The 12922-nt window shown below is 34.2% G+C and overlaps 1 protein-coding gene across 1 annotated transcript in view; it reads right to left on the bottom strand.

The window, feature by feature from the left end:
* Nucleotides 1-3363: 3363 nt before the first annotated feature.
* LOC148955682 (uncharacterized) overlaps nt 3364-12922 on the bottom strand; it is a 37435-nt gene continuing 27876 nt past the window's right edge. Inside the window, exons 4-5 of the mRNA XM_089107880.1 lie at nt 10776-10937; nt 3364-3531 (exon numbers count right to left, since the gene is read on the bottom strand). Of these exons, the coding sequence (XP_088964006.1) occupies nt 3364-3531; nt 10776-10937 (330 nt within the window). The remainder of the gene's footprint in view (nt 3532-10775; nt 10938-12922) is intronic.

Genomic DNA, 12922 nt, shown 5'->3' with positions numbered 1-12922 from the left:
TATCATAAACGAAAAATCGTTACTTCTAAGAAAAATCTGGTATCTTTGGCAGAAAACTTGTTAGTTCTAACAGAAATTTTGTTATCACTGACGAAAAATTGTTACTTCTAAGAGAAATTTGATAGTATTAAGCAAAATTTTGTTAGTGTTGAGGAAAAAGTTGTTACTTCGAAGAGAAAATTTGTTAGTGTTAAGGAAAACTTGCTACTTTCGACAGAAAACTTTTTATCATGAACGGAAAAAAATTTATACTTCTAAGAAAAATTTGATAGTTTTATGTGGAAGTTTGTTAGTATTACGGGAAAATGTTGATACATCGAAGAGAAATTTGAATATGTTAAGTAAAAGTTTGTTAGCATTAAGGGAAAATGATGATACTTGGAAGAGAAAATTTTTTAGTGTTAAGGAAATCTTGCTACTTCTGACAGAAAACTTGTTATCATAATGAAAAAATTTGTTATCTTTGATGGAAAATTTGGTGCTATTAGAAGAAATTTGTTACTGCTAAGAAAAAACTGTTACTTCTAACAAATTGTACAAGTATAAAATGTGAATTTCTTATATTTTAAGTATGTTTAATGTAATAAAAAGAAATTTATAAAAAAAGTTGAAAAATATTTCATGTTAAAAAAATAATAATAAAAAAACTTGAAAAAAATACTGTTAAAAAAAAAGTTGGGTGGGGGGGGCCATAAAGTTGTAGGGACGGGAGTCATCCTGTGTCTCAAGCACACAAAAAAGTATTAAAAAAAGGGGGCCAAAAAATTGGCGGGGGGCCTTTGGGGGCCCGGGGGAGGAGGGCCCTTCTGTATCTCAAGCTCGCAAAAAAATTAAAAAAATGGGGGGGGGGGCAAAAGTTGTGTGGAGGGGGGCCTTGGGGGTTGGGGACCTAAAGCATGATTACAGCCAAAACTTCCAGTTCACATGAAGGGGGGGGATAATGTAATTTCCTGGGGAAGAAATTCTAAAACATGTGCTGGTAACAAATAGTTAACAGTTCTGAAATTCTTATTGAACGAGCAAGCCTGTTTCTACTAATGTTCAGAGGTAGGAGAGGTTGATATTTCTGATTACGACCTTCGTGTTCAACAAAGCCACCATCCTCGGACAGCATATTATTGGATACTAAATGGCCGAAGAAGACGAAATCGTACAAAAAATCACCTTAAGACGAACTTATGACCGATCTTCAAGGATGGCTGATACCTCATTAGTCCTGGAGTCGGAAAAAAACACTGCTGGGGCACAGGTTTGGAACAAATAAATTTCTTTGTTGACATGTTTGCCATTGATGGCAAAGGAGAAATCAACGTCTAGGGTCTTGAGGAAGGAAGTAAAACTGCATAAGAATGTATTTTCAATTTTCATTTGGTTTTAATACATTTATTTACATTTTTTTTATTTAATCGGGGAATGGTCCCTGCTTTATCCGCAGATAGCTCATTCTACAGGTTGCATCCTTAAAAAAAAAAGTTGTGATCGTATATTGGGAAGTCTTTTAACAAGGAATTTAAATTATTTTATGCAATGAAGAGTCATTGTTTAGCTCAATACCATCCAATTCACAATGCATAGCCTTTATAAGAAAAATATAATTGATGAATTTTACAAAAATTGAATATATACGTGGAATATGAAATACCACAGTTATGTCGAAAGCTCTCCCACGAAAATCTTACCCAATTACGTACAAATTATTGATGCGAGATATCGGAGAAAAAAAAAACTCTTTCAGAACATCAGACAGGCCCCTCTCCCTAATAAAAGTCTAAAGACTTTTTTCGGAGGAATGGTATTGCAGGATGAAACTACTACCACTACTAACAACTCACCACAGCATCAAGCCGTCTGAGGAAAATACATCTACGCACGCTCCTCCTCACTCCCAACCGATTCAAAGCCTCTCTTTTTACACTCGCCCATGAAGTTCTCATTTCCTTTTAATCTTTCTGTATGGCGTCCTCCCATCCCAGACGAAGACGACCTGCTTTCCGTTTAGCCCTAGACAGTTGGCCGAAAAGAACAATCTTCGGCAATCTGTCATCCTTCACCCGCACAACGTGCCCTAGCCACCTCAACCTTTCTTTCATTATAGCCCTAGAGAGCGGTATTGAGAGAGGTAGGAGATGTGGACATTTTGGAACATGCCTTTCGTTTACAACAAAGCCGCCTTCCTCGGACAGCTTATGATTGGATGCTAAATGGCCGAAGAAGACGAGATCATACAAAAAAATCACCTTAATTCGAACTTATAACCGATCTTCAAGGACGGCTGGTAGCCCGTTAGTCCTGGAGTCGGAAGACAGCACTGCTGGGGCACGGGTTTGGAAAAAGTGACAAATTTTTTGTCGAGATGTGTGCCATTAATGGCTCAGGAGAAATCAACGTCTAAGTTCTTGAGGAAGGGATGTAAAGCTGCATAAGAACCTATTCGTGTTTTAGATTTCATAATTTCATAGTTTTTTCATAATTTTGTTACTAAAGTATTGTTTTGTTTCATTAGAATTCACCAAACTTCAATTCTCGAGTGTTTCTCGCATAATAGAACAGTACCACTATGTGGGATGGGGGGTTTATGTGGCTGGGAATTTGACGGCTGCGTAATTGTCTGATCAACAGTATTCTTACTTATTGTCAGTATTTTTGACATGTTAAGAATATCTTGCTGGGACAAAAGATTTAAGGGTGAGGATATCAGAAGAGTGTGTGGTGGGCTCGTTTCTGATCCCTTTTCATCCCGCGAAAGAGGTTTTTGCGAATCATCACAGTTTTTCATTGAGTTTTCCTTATTTTAACATTAAAATTTAATATCTTCTCATATATTATGTCTATATTATTTTTTATATGCCAACTGAACAATGAGAGCTATAAATATAATGTTTGCGTTAGCAACCCTCGGTGTTGCTCACTGCCCTTTGACAAATTTTTTTATATCGATAAAATTTGTTTTTTGCTCGCGTTTTAGACAACTTATAATTCAAGCATTATTTCTATCAACCTTTGCTCTACATATTAAAGTCTGCATTCAATTTTAGTCAAAGACGTGTGAAATCGTAACATGCGTATTAAAAAATGACAGTGGCAATGCAATATATGCGGAGAAAGCTGCAACAATTAATTTTTTTTTGCATATATGCTTTGTTAATATATTTTTTTCTCTTAATCTTAACTGCCAGTTAATGAAACAGGGTATTCTTGCAATATTCCGTATCAACTTTCAGCTTGAATGTCACAACTTTAGAGCATGAATTTATGTCAGGGCACTCCTCTAAAGTATCATAATCCCAAACTTCGCCTTTTTTTTGTTATTCAAAAATAGACTGTAATATTAAAAATGTACAAAATACCCCTTCAACTCATATTTCAAACTCTTTTCTTTTCCCTATACAGCGTTCTTTGGTCTACACTGAAACATCCCAGATGTAACACTCTTTCTGGTTTCGTTTTCTCTTTCGCCCTCTTGACCATGGGTTTTGATGCCTCATGAAATGGCCAGAATCTGAACGGGTGTTGTTTTTCCCTCTCGTACTCCTGAAAATAAAATAGAAAATCAAGCTAATTTCTTTCACTTTTTTTTACTCTAAGACCCCCTGCTTAATTGTAATCTAATTCATCAATATTTAAATATAATTTACTTTACTTTGATACTTATCTACCTTACCTCTTACTCAGCATTCCATAGCTTTCGACCTTTCTAATTATTCACATATCTAATTTTTTCTCTCCCAATATATTTTATCAATCTTTTACCTAACTTATTTTTTATCAATTTCCCCGTTCATACGATTCTCCATCCATTAATTTGCGATACAGTAATTTCAAAATTCACATTCTAGCTACCCACGGCGACAAGGGGCTTCCCCCATTAATTACGCCTATAAAATATAAAAATAAAATCCAAATTTACAATACATATACATTTTTGAACTTTAAAATTTTTTCACTTTTCTTAAAATATTTCACTGAATTTATAAAGGAAAATAACACCAATTTTTTTCAAATAGATCACATTTCGTAATATTCTGCTTTCGCTGGTCCTTGCGTTACTGGATATCTACAATAATCCTCAAATAAATTCGCCTTCACCTGCAATTTCATTTCTACATTTTTTAAAATCCTCCAAGATCAAAGCTAACCAGAAAAAACTATATAATAAAAATTTAAAATAAAACCGTATACAAAAACTCTAAACTAAAAATATATGCTAAAACTCTAAACTAGAGATATAATATAAAAATCACAACTCTAAGCTAAAACTATAAACTAAAGCTCTAAACTAAAACTCCAGACTAAAACTCTGAACTAAAACTCTAATCTAAAACTCAAAACTTAAACTTTAATCTAAAACTATAAACTATAACTCAAAACTATAACTCTAAACTAAAACTCTAAACTGAAACTCTAAACTAAAACACTAAACTAAAAATCTAAATTAGAACTCTAAACTAAAACTCTAAACTAAAATTCTAAACTAAAACAAAACTAAAACTCTAATTTCGGTCAAGACCTCCGCTTGACCGTCCTCAGTGCAGAATAAAACTGATAAAAATATAAAAACCAAACCTTAAAATAAAAACAACAAACTAAAACTCTAAGCTAAAACTAAATTAAAACTCTAAACTAAAACTCTAAACTAAAACTCTAAAATAAAACTCTAAACTAAAACTCTAAACTAAAGCTCTAAACAAAAACTCTAAACTAAAACTCTAACCTAATATTCTAAACTAAAACTCTAAGCTAAAACTCTAACCTAATATTCTAAACTAAAACTCTAAACTAAAACTCTAAGCTAAAACTAAACTAAAGCTCTAAAGCAAAACTTTAAACTAAAACTCTGAACTTAAAATCTAAACTAAAACTCTAAACTATAAATCAAAACAATAAATCTAAACTTGATACATGATAGCTATGCTGAATCTGATATGGCCGAAAAAAAGACATCTAGGGTTTTTTCTACCTCTTGACAGATAAACATAATAAATGGGCTGATATCACCTTTATCACCATCTCTTATGGCTCTAAAATATTGTTTTTTATTTGAAACTCGTATTACCACGAGCGGATATTGGAACTTAATTAATATCAAGTTGGTGAGTAACCTTGCTACTCTTCCGTTACCATCAATAAATGGGTGGATAGACACCAGCTTAAAATGAGCCAGTGCAGCGTACCTAATAGGATGTAACCTTCTGGCGTCATCTGAATTTAGCCAGTTTAAAAATTTAGTCATTAAAGACTTTACTTCTTGGGGAGGTGGAGGCTTATGATCACCAACATACACCTGCACACGTCGATAAACTCCACTTTCTTCAGGATTTACCTTTTCAAGCACAAGGTAATGCAAGTTTAAAATTACAGCCTCTGATATTGTTTTTTCTTTTTTGAGTAGATTACTTTTTAAATAATTGACCGCGTTTCGAAGTCCGATAATCTCATTATCTTCCCAACTATTTTTATCAGATGTTTCACGACAATCAAGCACCGTACGTGTCTGTTCTAAGGTCAGTCTGTTACCTTCAATGGACACGGAATTGAAAATGTAATGAATTTCATTTTCAATTGATAACTCTTTTATTTTCTTGTATGTTTCATCTGTCAGTGCATCTGGAACTATCAAAATCTTATCCTTTTTTGTAGCAATACCCTGTAGCAGCCCGTCGACTAAATTTTCTACTATGGGTTTGGTTCTTTTGTAATTTTCTAAGGCTTGAGGATGGTGAGGTGCTGACAACATGACATCTTTTTTAACAACTTCCAGATATTTGCCTTGACTGTTCCAAATGTCTTCTTCTTTTTCTCCAAAAAGATTTGGGTTGGAGGCAAAGATTGTGTGTCTTCCAAGCCCATCGATTGGTGGTCTAGTATCAAATGAAGATTGAGTTTGATGAAAAACTGAGTATGACATCTGTTGTTGCTGTTGTGGCTGCTGACTGAAATTGGTGGGTGGTGTGACGAGAGGCTCTTCTAAAGCGCTGATAGTTTCCTGATTTAACCTGAAAGTATTCGGAGTTGTGCCGCCAAAGAGTGTTGTTGATGGTGTAGCTGGTTGAGCACCAATAGAACTTGGGGTGTGAGTTCCGATTCCACCCATTATTGGTCTAGTTTCAAATTCAGTCTTCGGACCTGGTTTTTCTTCGAATTTCTTTTCTGACACAATTGACTGCTTTGTTACACCATTCACAAGACTTGGCTGTTGTGGAGTGGGCCTATCCGACTTAAAAGAAAGAGGTATAAACTTGTTGATGCATTCTTGAAGACCCATCAAGTTTGACTCCACATTTTGGTCCACAGAGGACTTAAAGGTTGACGAGAAATGAGAGCCAGGAGATTTTCCTGTTTGGATGGACACTTCTTTTTCTCCGTGATGAAGTGACGATATACTGTCATTATACCAAGGTGGATTCTGGAGAATGTTATAATTTTTTACAGCTTGTGAATTTTTTTCAGTGTCAGACAGCTTTGGATTAACAATGTCAAGTTTAAAATTCTCATCCATTTCATTGTGCTCCTTCGAGACTGGAGCATTAATGGTCTTATCCTCCTTAACCGGGTTGACTTCAGTCTTCTCATTAATAGGAAATTTCTTATTTTCTCTTGAATCTGCTTTCAAGTTGCTATATTTTCCAACAGCCCACCAAACTGATATTCCAAAACCTGCGATTGAAGTGCACATAATGACAAGTTTAATCATAATATCTTGATGCTTTAACAAGTAGTTAATAATGTACTGGGAATCGCAAGTTTTGTATCAAAAATGACGTCATAATGTTCCCCAAACTATGATGTTTACAGGAGAAATGATGTTACTGCTTTATAATTAAAATGACGTCACACTGACACTACTGCTATGATGTATGCAAAAGAATAATGCAGACTGAAGACTCCAAAATATACCTAAGAGCTACGAACGTCAATGAGCCTTTAATAAATATTAATCGAGAAAGGAAGGTTTAAAAAATAGGCCATAATAAAAACTGATAATACTTTCAATAAATTTGATAATCTATTTAGTCAGAAAGACAAAATAGATTCAACATTCATTTACGTTGCTTTTAGATGTAATTGAGTTATGTTGTTAATTAATACCAGGCTCTTTCCTATAGAGCCAGATCTAAGTTTTTCTCAGATATGGTGGGGGGGGGGAATTTGGACCACCCCGTCCTTAAAAATAATTAATATTTTTTATCAAAGAAAAAATAATTATAAAATAAACTTATATTAATCGGTTGAGTGGTACCGCTGACTTTGAATCCTGCGATCTGAGTTCAAATCTCGGTGGAGGTTTTTTATAAATTGTAGCTTACTTATACTGCCATGTAGGTTTCTGCCGTAATACCTTCTTTTCAAAATCAAATTAATCACTATGTTGAGTACTAGCTATCGCTGTAATCCGAATTACAAACAGGAAAAAGCTTATGGCTTTTTCTTAGTTGGAATAGTGAGAGACAAACCTTACTATGGCACTATACACCAACCAAGTAAACTTTTCAAATGATGCTTGCATTATCTATACTCTCAATTGCTTTGTGCCGTGGTTTGTCATTTACTAAACTTCACCTATATCCGATGATCGATCCCTTATGTAATTAATTAAAATAACTTTTTCCTCAAAATAATTTTTTCAAAGAAAAGTAAAGAACTCTATTAAACAAAAAATGAGCAAAAATAAAATCAAATAATCTACCAAGCATGAATCTACCACAAATCAGCATCGATAAATAAATGGAACAAAAAGCGTACAGAAATTACAATAAATAACCGAGTCAAACCCAAAACGAGCAGAAATTAACATAAGTAGGGCTCGAAACCCCTATGCCTTCCGAAGGCGAGAACATAATTTTTACTTCACTGAAAAAAAATAAAATATTTTTACTTTTATAAATTTAATAAATGAAATAATATTAAAATTTTTATTACTAAATTTCAGTATATGTATATTAAACTGACAATTCACATTCATTTGTATTTTTTTTAGTAAAGTGCAAATTATGTTCTGGCCTTGGGAAGGCATAGGGGTTTGAGCCCAACTTAAATTAATTTCTGCTCTTTTGAGTTTGCCTCGGTTATTTATTGTAATTTCTATTCGTTTAGGGTTTCATTTATTAATCGATGCTGATTTGAGGTAGTTTCACGCTTGGTAGGATATTTTATTTTATTTTTGCTCATTTTTTGTTTAATGAAGTTTTTTACTTGTCTTTGAAAAACTTATTTTGTGGGAAAAGTTTTTTTAAACTAATTTCTGTTCGTTTTAAATTGACATAGTCTTTTCAGGAAAAAAGAAAATAATACTTAAAATCTTTTCATTTTTTTAAGAGTTTATAGTCTGGCCTGCTATTTGTATGCTGGAGAAAATTTTTCAGCAATTTTTTACAACAAACACCCTTTTAAAAATCTGGACACAAATAGTAGTGTTTAATTTAGTTTCATACCTCCTCGCGTTGACCTGAAATGGAAAACTTGATACCATTCGCAAAAAAATCTGTTTACTTTCTTTGATAGCTTGGATGCACTTACGCTATTTTGATTTGGTTAAATTTTAAGAGCAGATACAAAGTGCCCTGGTCTAAATAACAACAACAACAAAAATAATACATTATACCCACATCGATTTTTACTAAAAAATATGAAGCCTTCCAATCACTTTTGACTATTAAAAAGGGCACTAGGCCTTTCGATTTCCAATCGAATGAGCCCTTTTTGAGTTTCTACGACAGAACTTTCTATAAACAACTTATATATCCCCAGGGCATAAATTACAACCCTTACCCTAAGGGCTGTGAGGGTGGTTAACATTCTCTAAGACCTAATTTCCAGAACTTTCAACTACGTTAAACAAAATGGAGATCTCAAAATTTTGATTGGATGTGTCTGGGAAAATGTCGGGCGTGAGAATGGCTATAGTTGCTCTCAAATCACTTTCAACTATTAAAAAAGGCACTAGCCCTTTCAATTTCCGATCAAATGAGCCCTTTTGAAGTTTCTTCGACAACGCTTACAATAAAAACCTTAAATGCCCCAAGGGCATAACTTACAACCCTCGTCCTGAGGGCTGATGGAGGGTTGTCATCCTCAAAGACCTAATTTCCAGAACTTTCTTCAACGTTGAACAAAATGGCTATCTGAAAATTTTGACTGGAATTGTTGTGGGGAATGGTGGGCGTGAGAGGGGGGTTAGTTAACCTCCATTCACTTTCAACTATCAAAAAGGGTACTAGCCCTCTCAATTTCTAATTGAATGAGCCCCTTTTGATGTTTTTGCAACAACTCTATCTATAATAACCTTATATGCCCCCAAGGCATAACTTATAACTTTTGCCCGGGGGGCTCTGGGGGGGTTTGTCATCCTTAAATACATAATTTCCAGAACTTTCAACTACGTTGAACAAAATGACTATCTCTAAAATTTGATTGAATTTGTTTGGGGTAATGGTGGGCTTGAGAGGGAGGTTAATTACTTTCCACCAACTTTCGACTATTAAAAAGGACAATTTCAATTTCCAATCAAATGAGTCCCTTTTGAAATTTCTACAAAAACTTTCTATATAAACCTTATATGCCCCCAAGGCATAACTTACAACCCTTGCACTTAGGGCTCTGATGGGGTTATCATCCTAAAAGACCCTAAAATATAATGAATCACCTCAAATAAGCCTCTTCGTGGAAATGGAGTCACAGTACAGACACATATAGATGATGCAAGATTGATGAATGTGATATTATATTTTTGAAAATAGGTTATAGTTCTTGCCTGGGCCAAAGTAAATGATTTTACTTGTCTTTGAGCCAAATCCTCCAGTATGCAAGCTAAAGTGGAGGTTATGGACTTTATCAGAGAGAACTCACTAAGGTTATTCTGGCAAGGTTTTACTTTTACAAGTTAAGTGTCTGCTTTGGAGTGACCCCGCGCAAGACGGAAGCAAGGAGGCACCAGTTTCAAATTGAAGTTAGAGCAAAAATCTGAAAGTACTCAAGAGGTGCGACTTGTTCCCTGATGTGCGACTGTTGGTGCTGATGCAGAAGAATGATTTCACATGGAATATATATTCCGTGTGAATTACGAAATATATACACACATATATATATATATATATATATATATATATATATATATATATATATATATATATATATATATATATATATATATATATATATTTCCATGTAACAAATATGTCCACGTTTCTGTATATAGATTTGATTATTAAAAAATTATCAGAAATTGGAAAAATCATATGGTCTGATAATGTGTTTCCTTTTTCCACCCATCGTCTACAAGGAGTTCAAGCACCCCTCCCCATTAATTTGGTTGCATACACCTGTATTTAATTTTATGATCCTACCTTTCCTTTCCTAGTTAACTATAGTCACCATTTAAGGGACCAGAAAGATATCGTGAACATGGTATCATCCATTTCAGGGACACTTCGAACACAATTCACATTATAGCTCCACCGATTTCTCAAAACGGGGCGTACCCGGGATTTTTTTTCGGGGGGGGGGGTTACGGAAAAAGAAAAATTAAAAAAAATCAGAAATTTGTTTATTTTAATTTTTTTTACGTGTATACGATATTACGACGCGGACCCACATTGAGGGGGAGGGGGCTCAAACTCCCTAAGCCCCTTGGATACAGCCTTGCTCTCAAGACTCTGTTTTAAGCGAAATTGTAGGCACTAATTTGCAAAATTTACAAAAGCCTGGATATTATAGCATGCGTATGTTTTTTTTTCTTTTTTTTATTCAATTATATCTTTTAAAACATCTTTTTGCCCTACTTCGCTTTCCATTTCAAATATCGGCAAAGAAAACGGAATGTCTTTCGTTGGAAGTTGATTAATAATTTTCGGGAGAATCTCTGGATGCTTGACCAACGCATCTTCAACTTCATTGCATCCCAGAGGAACATATGGTACAATTATGGCTAGATTGAATACCTCCTGAAAAACAAAATGGGTAAATGAATGAAGTACAATAGCGGAAGAGCCAGTTTGCTATTAAAATGCTGCCAGCGCAAGTAATATCCAGATGAACACCTTAAAATTGAAATTCAAAAGACTAGTGGCACACTATACATATTTGTATCAAAACGTATCTTGCTATGAACAAAATGAAGAAAAGATAAAATAAAATTCACTTATGAGCAACCTTTGAAACTCATGGCATGATGGCTTGGCTATTTATGGAGCAGGACCTCAATGAAAAGAAGTGTTATTTTTTGGAAGAGAGTGTACAAGATAAAGTGTTATTTTTTCGGAAGAGATTGCAAACGATAAGTTTTCGGCCGAACGTGTAGCCCAAACCGGCGTAATCACCAGCCCTAAAAATAGTCCAAACTAGCCCAAAATTAGCGAATGCCACTAAAAACTTATTATGCCTTATTATTGCACTTGCCTCTTTTTTGTCACTTAAAAAAACAAAAGAACTTTCAATTCCCGCTAGAATGAGCTCTTTTCCGAACTCCTATTACCATTGGTTCAATACGATTACCCTTGGGAGGAAAAAAATAAAGAAATAAACGCGCACCTACGATGTTTCTTCTAGTATAAAATTTAATATAAATTTTTTCAGAAGGGATTTTGAAACTATTACCTTTTTAGATCATTTTAGTGGCCAGAAAAGTCAAAATGCCGGTTAAAAAAAAGAACTATGCAGCCGATTTTGAAGCTTGGTCTCGGCACTCGGCAGGTGGTAGGTTTGTATATATTAATTCTCGTTGTAAGTAGCAACCTCAAAATGAGTCAGTTTGGTTCGGGTACTCGGGAAAATGGAGGGCTCCCCAGAGAACACGTGGAACTTTTAAGGGTTTTGTTATCTAACAGCATAATTGTTTGTTTTTCACTCCATTTTTTACAAGTTTTGATGCTCGATTTCTAGAAAATGCTGATAATCCCCATTGCTGCTTATCCTTTAACTGCATATTCCCTTGTTCTCGCTGTGACACACCTTTTAGCTGCATATTTTTTTAATATTCACTTTTGTTTTTGAGTAGTTTTAATTCTTGCTGCCGCTTATATTCGAACTGCACGTTTTACCCATGGGTAAACCCCTAATTTGGGTGAAAAATTGATTATTATATCGGAAATATGAGGAGGAACTATTGTAAAGACGGACGAGACGCATAATAGTTTCTATATCCAGTGTTTTGTAGTCTATTTGATCAATATTATCTTCTAATTTCCTTCGAAGAGCTAGTTCACATTTTTTAATGTCGCAAGACGTATACATAGAAATGTGTTTTTTATTCAGTTACCCTTTCACCGTTACTAGGAAAGGGTCGTCCAATTTTAGTTTGGTGTTTTTATTTTAAGGTTTGTTTTTTATATTTTTATCAGTTATATTCTGCACTGAGGACGGTCAAGCGGAGGTCTTGACAGAAATATTTGCAAAAATTTTTAATTTTTTCCCTGGCTGTTAATTGTCCTCGTTTTCTTCCTTTCTTCGTGATTTTTTGTTTTATTAGTAAGGAGCGACCCAGCTCAATAGTAACCGAAAAAATAAAAAACGGAATTTTGATTAAAAAAAAATATATATATCAAGAGAATCATATTTTTATGCTGATGTCAAATACATAAGTTTTATTCAAGACGAATTTGACCCCTTCACTATTTCACATTTATGGATATGCACGCACTGTTTCAACTTTCAAAATATAAACAAATTTAGATCCCGACGAAAACACCCCACGAAAATTCCAACACAATCCCAACAAAACCTTGAAATAGTTCTTTAGATACACGTCTAGAATTAATTTTCTTATATTGTGTTTCTACATTTAGTTTTAACTTTAAAACAGATTCAATTTCAATATTTAATGGGATCAAAAACAAGAAGAATAAAGGGGTACCTGTTCTACTCAAGGATCCTCTTTTATTACTTTACTAGAGAAGTCACATAAACAAAAAAAGATGATACGGCACAAGCA

This window comes from Artemia sp. Qi Xiang Cuo, chromosome 2 (genome assembly GCF_049724085.1).
Source record: "Artemia sp. Qi Xiang Cuo chromosome 2, ASM4972408v1, whole genome shotgun sequence".
Taxonomy (NCBI): domain Eukaryota; kingdom Metazoa; phylum Arthropoda; class Branchiopoda; order Anostraca; family Artemiidae; genus Artemia; species Artemia sp. Qi Xiang Cuo.
Note: the sequence above shows the minus strand (reverse complement) of the source record. Positions and strands in the feature narration are given on the sequence as shown.